We start from the raw sequence: 12831 nt of genomic DNA on the forward strand, positions 1-12831 counted from the left end.
TTTGGTAATTCTAGAAAGTCAAACAAGTAGCTACTCACTGTAAAAGATCTCGTTAAAGGAGCGTAAAAATAAGTATTGCATTGAGCGTTTAACAAGATACACTGGAAAGCTCAAAAATGCAAAGCAGCTTTGCATAGAAAGCAAGAGACAAAGTATTAAATGTTTTCTCTGACTCTTGCCAAACGTCCTGCTCTGAAGTGATGGATGAGGTTTCCTGAGGCTAAGATGCCAAAGCCAATTAGCCATGTCAATCCGCAAGAGCGCCAGCTGCTAGGATCTAACTTTATTACTGTATTACTTAAAAGTGAAGACATCAGCAGTGTTTAAGTTCACATGACTCCTAATTTTAAAACCTGCCTCTTAAAGACTTCACGTGGGGGTAGTGACAGTGACCTTAAGTTTCAACCTTTTAAAGCCATGCTAGAGAGCCATCAGTTATCCATAATTTGATTACGTGAAGTATTCTGTTAATCAAATTAGTCCACATTATGCTCTATTTGAAGGAGAGTAAGACTGCAGCGTATTTCTCTTCTCATACGAGTTTTATGTAAAGTTTATATTTAAAAGTAGCAATTTATTTCAATATTGCCTGTTTCAGTTGCCAAACTGCCTATCCCACAGAACATGATATGTGTAAAGTATATAGCTTACCCATTTATGGCATCTAATTCTGAATTCCAAAATAAAATTTTTGGAAAGTGTTTTGAGCATTTATCTACTAGAATAAAACACGCCTAAGTCTTTGATTATTTGAAAACATCTGCATTTAATTTCTAAGCAAGGAGCTTGGAAATGTTGATCATACAATACACTTTCCCTGCACAGTCACCAAAATAAACTCAAGCATTCTGTGAAAGGGTAAAAGTTTTCTTCTGCTTAGGTGCCTGTGGAACAGACCTGAACATTACTGTCAGGCATTAAAGAGTAACCATTCCTTTTGAGTAACTTCATATTCCTCCAAACTACTCACAAAATTATGTTCCTTTTTATGTAATGCTATTAACATCTTAATAAAAAACATTTCATCCTTTTCCTACTACTACATTTAACACTTTATTTACTTTCCCACTCCAGTCTACAATTGGTACATGGTATTAACAGCATCACTTCTTGAACTGTAACCTGGGGGTGCTGAGAGAATGACACAAGAGCAGAAATATAACACAATTAAGACAGAGCATGTGATATGAAGGCCACAGAATAAATGTCAGATGAGCTCCATCTGATTGTGTCTTCTATGAAATGAAAAAGATGCAAGCTCTTCTACCCTCTTTTTCCAGTAAGCTCCAGGCATTAAAGAAATGGAAGTTAAGGAAGGAGCTTTCCTACTAAATCCAGATGATGGAACAGCAGAAAAATACCATTCCTCAACAAAAGGCAGGTCTTACCAAAGAACATCGCATGACCTGATACAAGTGGAAGCAAACAAATCCTCCCAGTAGCCAAAATGCTACTGTTAGAAGCGGGGATTCAGGACTCTCAAGTGAGCTTCGAACTTAAGATGTGTTGAAGAGGACATGTATTAAAACTGTAGGCTCAGAAAAAACACTGCTGAGTTGATATCGATGTCTAACTTGACACCAGAGAAGATTGGTTTCTTGTTAGTACTAAAACGAGTTTTGGCACGCCTGTTAGAAGTTAAGCCTTTATCAACTACAGCCAGCAGCACATCATTATCTGAGGCAGTTTGTCCATGCAACAGCAGAAATTATGCCATGAGTCCTTGAGACTTTTTTTCAGGCAACACTAAATACTGACCTCTCTGCTCCTCCCTCACCCAGGCAGCAGTGACAGACACGTACCTCAGCTGAGAGCACTACTACAACATCAGGAGTTTGTCCTCCAGCCAGGAATGACACTGGGATCTGGACCTCTACCTCAGCACGGCTTCCAATGAGGAAAAGCAGAGGGCTTCCCTGCAAGCTTTCAAACTGCATTTTTTCCTCTAAGTTAACCAGAAAGTCAAAAAGCAGAATATCAAAGTATTCATGCTTTTCTACCAATACATTATAACGTTGAGAAAATAAGAATTTTACTACTCTAATAAAAAAGTTAGCATAGTACTTTTTTCTTTCTTTTTGCCCATAAGGAAGAACTAAGCAATGGTTCTTAAACTGCTACAGTATCAACTCAAAAGCTAATAATGGAAGGAATGAAAGGGCTATCTAGCCTGGGCAACATTAGAGAATAAATACACGTGGTCCCTTCCAGCTGCTGTAACCAAAGCCACAGTCGCCTCAGAAGAGGGTCGCAGTTATCCGTGACAAACCAAGAGATGGTGGCAGGAAAACAGCTAGACTCCAAGGAGACAAGTGTTTCAAGCATTTACTTGATGCATTTTCAGTTATGGAGGTCACTTCTTAGATGTTAGAGAAGTTAAAAAAAAAAATCTGGGTATTCATACCTTGGCTGATAAACTAAATAAGAGAGGTGAGTTTCCCCATCCCAGCAGTCCTTGTATAATGTTAATAAAAAAGGAATACCATGAAAGCACACAACGAAATTTTAATTACCTAAAAAGAGAACAGAGGAGTGGGAAAATCCATTTTCCTAGAATCCAGAGCTTCTAAAAACTCTAAAATATTTATTGGGTAAATGTAAAGCCATCTGGCCTTCTTCAGTCTGCATTGTCTTCATCTTTTGATTAAAACTGTGTTGTTCCCAATGGAAAAGGAGTTGGTGCCTTGTTTATAAAATGTCAATTTAGTAAGTTTAAACAGAAAACATTTTTTTGTGTTACAGTAAATAAACTGTGTAACCAAATATAATGGTCTGCCAAAAAATGGGATATTTCAAACACCTATTATTTCACAGAATTATCGTTGAAAAAAATGACAAGACCTTATTTTTAAGGATATTTCTATTTTGGTACATAATGTTTTATAGTATATAACACTATTAGGTAATAATTTCTCAAATGACTTGCAAGTTACACAACATAAATGTGACTTTATAGTCATATAGCACATTACTCAAGGAAAAAAACTGGAATCTGTATTTTCACAGTATCATATATTTAATTGTAACAGGCACAAGGTACTGAAACATTCATAACAACTCCAACTCATTTGCAAGTTTGTACAGAAAGCACTTGATAAGCTGGTTAGTAAAATCACTCAGGAATGTTCAGCGGCAGAGTACTTCTTGTATGCAATTATCTTCATTCACAATATTACCATTTTGCCTTTAGGCGAACAGGATCAGCAACAGCACAGCTTAAAAGTAGATTTCTGTTGTTGCTGCTCCTCTTGCCGTAGCAAGTCTCTGCCCCTTCTTTTGTCCCTCCACATACCTTCCCCACAAGGCACAAAACAATAACAACAAATCTAGTGTACATGGAAAGTGATATTGGAGGGCCCTTGGCCTCAAACATTCAAACCACTTTTTATGTTCCACTATACTCATGTTAAGCTTTGTTTGCTGCCAAAGTGTACCACGTATCTTACACTAGACTACTGGTTTTGATTTTTTAAGTACTGCAAAGCATGAAGATTTAGCGGTATTTTGAATCACTACGACTTCCATCCTGTAAGAAAGCATACAAACACCTGGAGTTAAGCTGTGACTAAAGAGCGCTGGATACTCATTTCTCCATTAGATCCAGAGGGACTTCTTTGTGGATCTGTGCTTCAGCATTCTTGCTTGCTTCTAGACCAAGTAGCTCAAGCCATAGGAGCACAATACTTGTTCTTCACATTGCTTGCTTGGAGTAAACAAAGGTACGGCCAAAATGAAGCCAGATTTAGACTATTTATGTAAATGAAAAACAATTCAACTCTGATACTGCTTGCACTTCTTCAAAAGCGAAAGAAACCATTCTCAGTTATACTACCTGTGCTCTATCATACACTGAAACAGAGCAACACCCACTCAAATACTTTTGATCAACTTGTTCTATTCAGTATTTAATGTCAACAGTATTTTTTTTTAGCTTTAATGCTTTCCTATCTGGACTTGAAATACAACTGAAAAAGTATTTCTGTAACAGCAGACACAGGGAAAGGAAGGAGTTGGTATGCCCAAAAGGAAGAGTAAGTACCACAGTAAGCAGGCTCCCAGCCTCATCAACAGGCTGTTGAACACCCACAGCAGCCCTCAGATTTTCCAGAAAAATGTCATAAGTTCAAGCGTACAAAATTTTGAAGGACTTCCCCTTATTGTAGTCATCTTACACTCCTTGCTGTTCTCTCAATATTTCTCTTAATCCATATTATCTGTAACAGGTGATCACTGTTTTACTTTACACCCAGGAAGATGCATTCTTCCTCCAAAATTTTGTTTGAAAGGAAAACGCTCCCTTTTCTTACTACTGGCGGCCGTGTGTTTCTTACCTTAAAACAGTATCTCTTCCTTGGTATATGAGCTCCTATATTCAATACTTCATCAATGATAGATGCACTGATGACCTAACATCAGGACAGCATGTAAGTACAACATGGACTAGCCATTTTTCTGTGTAGAATTCATCCAGATGTTATTGCTGACAACATTTTCTCCAACTCCCATATTCAGGACACCAACAGTACCCTCTTTGTCTCTCTCTCTCTCTCTCTCTCTCTCTCTCTCTCTCTCCGGGCTCTTGCTAAATTTTTCTTCATTGCAGCAAAATTCATTACTTCCCTTCCCTCCAAACCTATCGTTTTCTTTATCATCTGCTTTCTGCTTTAAGTAGCACAGTCTCTATGTTCTCCCATCTATCTTCCACTTGTTATACCTACAACACTCCCACAATCCAACTCTCATTACATCAGCTCAGCTCCAATCCTTCATGTCTCTTGCTACAAAGAGTTCTAATTTCTCATTTTTGGGTTGTACTGCTGCCTTCTTTTCTTGATCTTTCTCAACTTATTTTTCAAATTTGTATTTTTTCCACTCCCTAACGCCCTCTCTATGGTTGGGAATGATTCCTACATCAATTCCTTCTATCACAGTCAAAAGCCAGCCCCCAACACTCCCACTCTGCCTTTTGCATCCAGCTGTCTGATCTCACGCCTGAACTTTACATTGTTTAACCTGTGACCCTGAAGAACAACTTGTTAATGTTAACATTTCCAATTTTGTATGTATAACACCACACATGACAATCAGAAAGGGTAAGTGCCAGGTGCTGCACCTGGGTCACCACAACCCCGTGCAGTGGTATGGGCTTGGGGAAGAGAGGCTGGAAAGCTGCCTGGCAGAAAAGGGCCTTGGGGGTGCTGGTTGACAGCTGGCTGAACATGAGCCAGCAGTGTGCCCAAGTGTGTAAGAAGGCCAATGGCATCCTGGTCTGCATCAGAAATTGTGTGGCCAGCAGGACCAGGGAGGTGATTGTCCCCTTGTACACGGCACTGGTGAGGCCACACCTCGAGTACTGTGTTCGGTTTTGGGCCCCTCACCACAAGAAGGACGTGGAGTTGATCACCCGTGTGCAGGGAAGTTCAACGAAGCTGGTGAAGGAACTGGAAAATAAGAGTTATGAGGAGCTGCTGAAGGAACTGGGGTTGTTTAGTCTGGAGAAAAGGATGCTGAGGGGAGACCTCATCACTCTCTACAGCTACCTGAAAGGAGGCTGCAGTGAGGAGGGTGTTGGTCTCTTTCCTCAGGTGCCAAGTGATAGGATACGACTAAAAGGTCTCAAGTTGCACCAGGGAAGGTTTAGATTAGACATCAGGAAGAATTTCTTCATGGAAAGGGTGGTCATGCAATGCAAGTATGGGATTCCAATGCCCAGGGAAGTAGCAGAGTCCCCAGCGCTGGAAATACGTGAGAGACGTGTGGATGTAAGAGCTTAGGGACACGGCTTAGTGGTGCACTTGGTAGTGATACGCTGGTGGTTGGACTTGATGATCTTAAGGGTTTTTCCAGCCTAAGTTATTCTGTGATTCTACTCAAATCCATTAGAAATTATAGTATAAAATGAATGAAGTCTGATATAACGAGGCACAGTTTGAATTTCAAACAAAACATAAATACACCTCCATTTTTTCCAGAGCAGAGCAAACACTGTACAGTTGAGCATACACTAGGATAAGTGTCTTGGGATAGCATTTGAATGACAATGTATCAATTTTCAAAATTTTTTATTTCTCAAAAACTTTTATAACAAAAAAAGGGTCCTAGTCCAGATTAGTCTCTTTTCTATCTTGTAGGTTGTTTTTTATTTTTTAGTCAGACCCTCTTTTAGTCAGTTTAGTTTCAACACAAAAAAAAAAAAAAAAAACTAATTCAAAGACATGGTTTCTTAAACTTCAAAGCAACAACTCAAATGTTAAGCTGTTCACAATGAAGTATGCCATAACTGTTTTGAAACTTAAGAGCTATAGGTATCATTCACGGCCGCCCATTTATTAACATCATCTTCTTTTCCAGATAAAAATAACTGAAGATATTACATTTCAGTTTCCACCTTTTGTTGGAATCTTGGGGTTCCTTTTGATCTCAAATTAACCATAAAGGATTATCTTATACGTTCACTACCAATGCATCCCTTACAATCCTAGAAACGTCTTGACTTTAACATGTGCAATCCAAAATAGAACTTGAAAGGCTCTGTGCTTCTGTGTGGTCCCCAGCACTGACTACCGCAGCTCTCCGCTGGGGTATTACAGAAACATCAGTTCTCAGACTGTAACTAGTTAAAAACTTCCAAACCCACATTTTCAACCATGTTAGGGCTCAGGCATATTAGTTTATTTCTAATAAAAAAAAAAAAGCTCAGAAGTTGATTTTAGACTGCATATCATATATTCCTATATTTATTTCTTCTACTTAAGTCAAAAAAAAAAAAAACCTTTCACATGCATTGTTCTAATAAACTCAATTTAGCAGAAAGCTACCTTAAGAAAGCACTTTCATTCAATTTTTCCACAGAACATATACAGCATAAACAATTTAACCTGTCATTTCATCCTGTAAGTAGTCAGAAAATACAACTGGGGAGTTCTGGGTCATGTAAGTCCCTGCATTACTTAAAATTCGTCAGGACACTTATTCGTATGTTTCTAGTAATTAAAAAAAAAAATCAATAAAGATGTTGCCTTTTCAAAACAAAGGTCCTTAACCCTTCTGCCTGTAACACTCTCCTGTGTTTCGCTCCTCAACGGCAGCCATACATGAAGACTTTCACACCTATCATGCCCATTTCACCATGTAAATTCATCTCTGCGCACAAACTGTCAAGCACTGTCAACATGGCCAATATAAAAACTATTTTCCTGTTTTAAAGGTTACTATATTAAAGGCCCTAGAATGGCTATAAAAATTCACTGCAGCAATAGTCAAGATAATTGCTTATAACCAATAGCCCTAATTACAACTACCCCCCCTCCCAACTAGACAAAGGCACTCACGAAGAACCACAAAAAAAGATGTAGTTATTGCTCAGACTATAAAATATACTTTAGCAAAACATGAAACAAAACAACGTAATACATTTAGTTCAAAGAATATGTGAATAGGTTCTGAAACCAGTTTTTATAAAATGCAAGAAATGCAGAGTAATTTCCCATTTCATATCCATTCTCCATTTTCATGGCCTGACAACTAGCTTAAGCCACATTGCATTCCAGGTCTGAAATCTAGATACCAGCATTAACAACTAAAGTGTGACGGCTCTCAGAACATGCTGCAATCTAAAGGTAACAAATACTTTAAGGACACAGTGAAGTTATGAGTAAAACTTAAGGCATAGAAAGTTCTCAACCAGAGATAAGCAATGCAAGTAGGAAAATATTTGCAGTGACTACACAGCTTGCTAACAAGCTAAGTATGTCATGATCAGGGCAGTTTATGAACCAAACCGTTGGCTGTCCCAAGTTCAAAGACTAGTTACTAAAATAAACCATTATGTTGAAGAGAACATTCATGGCAATAAATGGCTTCCATAAAATCTGACTACAAATCTGACTACAGTGGTTGACTTTTCCCTTATAACACTGTCCAACATCAAGTGAGCTGTGTGGCATCACAACTTAAGAGCCATGGACATAATGAGCTTTCTCATTACTAGGATACTCAAGAGATTTTGCTATTTAAGCACACCTATTTCCCCCTCTCTCTTTAAAAGCCCGATCCAAATTAACAATGAGATGTCCAACTAATTATCACTACTTTTATAATAATCTATGCTTCCTGAATGAGAGACTTTTACACACCTACTCTTCTTAATTCAAGAACAAATTCAGTCCTTAGTGATAACCAAAGTTATCCCCGTAGGAATCCAATGCTGTTGCTACGTGTTATTGAGGGTCTGAACATATAACTAATTAAATTTCAAGGAGACGACTCATTTTCTTCTCAAATTAGGAAAAAAAATCACAAACAAAAAGGAAACTTAATGGACAGGGTATGAGCCATCCAAGTCAAGTGGATAAAAGTTAAAACAGTAAAAAGTAGTTGATTTCAATATAATTAATGGTGAAAATTAATTTCTTCTCTTCTGAATTCTGTAAACTCTACTCATGAGTGAGTCTGTAATGACAGGCACTGTATGAATACAGAATAAAGTAAGAAACAATTCCTGCCTAAAAAAAATTAAACACTAGAATTTGAAATAGAACTCTATAATGGGTTTTGCTATATTTTGAAATATTTCTATGAACAGGATATTTACTTGCTAGCACGTGAAATATCATCTCTTTCCAAAAGCATTCCAAGTATCGTCACAATTACAACAGTTATCAACAATGGCTTTACCAGAATGGAAGAGAAAGTATTGGTGTTATCACTCCAATCTGTACTGCAATAAATTGTCTTTGTCTCAACACTTTTACTTACAAATCTTTAAAGAGTCTTAAGTTCATATGATTCTCTCAAGGCTCCAGTAAATTGTTATAGTGTTCTAAAACATCTCTTAGGTTGTCTGGTTGGGTTTTTTGTTTAGTTTTGTTTTCCTTCTTGTTATATGACTCTTTATACAACTCACTATAAAAAATCTTTAGATAATTCTTCTAGCAAATACAATCATTCCTCAAGAAATATAATCATGTTACAGAAGTACATATTTAGAAAAAGTTAAAGTATAAAGTATTTACATAAGTTTACTACTGTTATTTGACAAAGATTACAAAGAACACGACAAAATTAAATTGATACAACCATCTGGTAAAATGTTTGCTTGCATAATATTTTATATCAGTTTGAAGAATGATTAATAATAAAAGTGACGCATATATTGTTGGATTACTTATCTGAAAAACAATGATCATTGAAAGTACCACGTCATTCTACTAAGGAAGGGACATAAAATTATCCATTTTCTTGGGTTTATGATACAAGAAATTTCAACATAATACAACAAACTACAGTTCAGCATGTGCTTTACAGCTACTCCTGAAACACCTAAGAGCACAATTTCCTATTAAGATAACTTTCATTACCTAACAGCACGTAATTCTTCAATTGAAAAACAGAAAAGTCTTCAAAGGATTAAGAAGTCAATGGATCTCAGCACTAATCCATTTTAAACAAGATACATTTCCAACGATATTACACATTTTTACTCTTGAAATAAAGGACTACTTACTTGATTGGCCATGTAAATTGTGAGGAGTCCTCTCCTAGAAACAGAAGTTATAAAATTGGTGAATAAATTAATAACTTTTTGCAAAATGAAGAAAAAAGTTTAAGCATTAGAATACTGCATTAAAGAACAGAATTTAGGATGGATCATTGCTACCCTACAGAAAAATACATATGAAACCAAAAATAGTACCTTCATAGCACAGTATCAAAGCAGTGAAGAATTATAAGTACAGAGTTATATATAGTGATTGGCCTGCACGAGTCATGAAGTCATCATGAAGGGGCAAGGCACCTTGAATAACACAAAGTGAAAGCCTCAAATATCATACCATCATGTTTAACTGTTAAACTTAATATGAAAATGAGTTTATAAGCTGAACTCATTTGTCTTCACACCATTTGGGATTTTTTTTAACGCTGCTACAAACATGAATGACAGAAGGTCCAACCCACCCAAGTTTGTATATTTGTCTTGATATTTTAAGTTTTTAAGCATAGAGTGCTTAAGAGGGCTGTATGTTAACAAAACAACTTGAAATCAGTGCAATTATACAAGGACACGAAATCACACACAGTAGGAAATAAATTCCAATTGCATGGTTCCAAGGCAGCAAGCAGAAAAAAAAAATGAAAAGGAAAGAAAAAATCTTGTTCAGTATTTTCTAACCCTCAAGTCCAGGTGTTTATAACTTTGCCAAGCAAAGCATCTAGATTTACATTTCTCACAACTGGTATGTGAGGCATAGGGATATATCCCATTTAAAAGCTCTAGTGCTTCCACATCACTTTGAATTTGAAGAAGCAATGTTACATCATCCCGAGTCCCACAGGTTGCTCTCTATTCACATGCAAGATTCAAATTTTGTTGAAGCTCAAAACTTTAACTAACAAAAGCAGATTGTTTAAAAAAAATCCTCTTTGAATACCTTCCCCACCTACTACCACTCTGCATGTGCAGATACAAAAAAAAAATACCAACAAGATCACAGCATAGAAACCTCAGGGATAAAAAAAAAAAAAAAGCCCAAATCTAAATATTTGGTGCGGATGGAGCACACAAAAAAACCCAAACAGACAACATATAGCGAATTGTATCTTGAAACATTAAAGCAGAGAGACTTCCATAACTCACAATAAAGTCCCCCAATCCTGCATGCTGCTTCTAACCAGGAAGGAATGAAAATTCACCTTGTACAGTACATGAATTGAACTCTTGAACAGGTCCACGAACAACCAATGAATCTTTAAGCTTTTTAAGCTCTCACTGCTTTAAGAGTATAATGAGTGTTTTGACAATAGTATTATAGTGTGTATTGCACAGCTTGGCTACTGCACAATTTACTTCATGGATTCTCTCTGGTAGTATCTGTATCACACAGGCTGGGATGACATGCAGGCGAGGTGCTTTGGCCTCCCACTGATTATTTTTTTTTTTTTCTTTTTCCAAGTACTAAAAATCCAGGAGCTTGATCTTGTCAAATTCGTAGCTTTTATTGTGGTCCCTCTTGGCCAAGTGTTAAATGCAACCTGCCAATCGCAAAGACAAAGAAAGGAAAAGGGGCTAGAGAAAAGGAAGGAAAGAAATAAGAAGCTACAGTGCAGCTGCAGTGAGACCGATACAAGAAGTAGGTGGTCAGGGGAGGAAAAACATGCAGACAATGAAAGCACACAAGGAAATAACTTCTGGAGTTGAAAATACAGAAAGCTGCTAGTTGACATCATCTGAAAGTGCCTGAAGCAAGCCTGCCTGCATTTGCTGCTGAACAAGACCTCAGCTAACTCCAAGCAGAAAGTCTTTTTTCCCCCAAATTCATTCTGTGACTGCTTTAATAATAAATATCTCCATGTTTTTTTACAGAAAACTCTCCCCAGCCCTGTGCAAATGTGATCCAGCAAACCTAACCCAACTGTGAACTCAACTGGTAAAAAGTGGGTGGAAGCTCAGAAAATGTGGCACTATTTTGTAACAATGACAGCTGATGGAAAACAGGACAGAAGGATGGAGCTGGTCCAAACAAAAGGGTCGCTGATACAACCCAAGGACTGTATTAAAGCTGCAGCTGGTAAATAAGAGACGCATATAATTGGGAAATAGTATTACAAGAGCAGGAAATAATTAAATAACAGAAATAATTAGTCTGCCATGTGTAATCACCTGCTTTGGAGGCTTAAAGACACTACAAAACGGCTAACATTTAACCCCCCCAGTCCATGAACCAGTGTTGAAGGTTAATCTCTGGAGGACCTAGATCAGCAGGTAGTTACACCAGTGATGGTCAGGCAGGGTCACTAAGAGAAAGCCCGCGTGGACACACACATTTTTATTTCCCTTTACTCCTCTGTGCTTTCTTCATCTCTGCCATTTTCCATTTAGAAGTTAATCTCACCAAAATCTTCATTTTAGCTTCCCACTGCTTCAATTCCATCTTTCAGCTGATACTATCTCCCATATCCTAGACAGTTCCAAATCACAGAATATCCCAAGCTGGAAGAGACTCACAAGGATCATCGAGTCCAACTCCTGGCTCCACACAGCACTACCCAAAAATCAGACCCTATGGCTGAGAGAGTTGTCCAAACGCTTCTTGAACTCCAGCAGGCTCGGTGCCACGACCACTGCCCTGGGGAGCCTGTCCCAGTGCCCGACCACCCTCTGGGTGCAGAACCTTTCCCTAACCCCCAGCCTGACCCTCCCCTGTCCCAGCTCCATGCCGTCCCCTCGGGTCCTGTCGCTGTCCCCAGAGAGCAGAGCTCAGCGCCTGCCCCTCCGCTCCCCTCGTGAGGGAGCTGCAGGCCGCCATGAGGCCTCCCCTCAGCCTGCTCTGCTCTGGGCTGAACAAACCAAGGGACCTCAGCTGCTCCTTGTACATCTTCCCCTCTAGACTCATCATCAACTTTGTAGCCCTCCTCTGGACGCTCTAATAGTTTTATGTCCTTTTTATACTGGGGTTCCCAAGCCTGCACACAGTGCTCAAGGTGAGGCTGCACTGCATCAGTGCAGAGTAGAGAAGGACAATCCCTTCCCTTGACCAGCTTCGCAATGACACACAATCTTTAATTTGGGGAAAGGAAATAAACACACACACACAAACCAGGACATAATTAACGAAAGGTTGACAAGGTTGACCAGTGATGAACTAGAACAAGGACGCAAAGTCAGCATCCAATAGAGCTGCATTAGTGGGACACAAAATGGGGCGGTATGTCCCATTCGATTCTGCCAGGCTGCTTTGTTAAACTAAAGAACCTAAGAAAAACATTTTTTTTTTTGAAGTCTTAGCAAGACTGGTTTCTTTTACCTGAAAAGAGTGATTGGATGAAAGCAAA

At 38.4% G+C, this 12831-nt stretch overlaps 1 protein-coding gene across 3 annotated transcripts in view; it reads right to left on the minus strand.

The window, feature by feature from the left end:
• TMEM135 (transmembrane protein 135) overlaps positions 1-12831 on the minus strand; it is a 181598-nt gene that overhangs the window by 129482 nt on the left and 39285 nt on the right. For all 3 annotated transcript variants that reach the window (XM_066989914.1, XM_066989912.1, XM_066989913.1), the window contains one exon: positions 9506-9539. In XM_066989914.1, coding sequence (XP_066846015.1) covers positions 9506-9539 — 34 coding nt within the window. The remainder of the gene's footprint in view (positions 1-9505; positions 9540-12831) is intronic.

Source organism: Anser cygnoides, chromosome 1 (assembly GCF_040182565.1).
Source record: "Anser cygnoides isolate HZ-2024a breed goose chromosome 1, Taihu_goose_T2T_genome, whole genome shotgun sequence".
Lineage (NCBI taxonomy): Eukaryota > Metazoa > Chordata > Aves > Anseriformes > Anatidae > Anser > Anser cygnoides.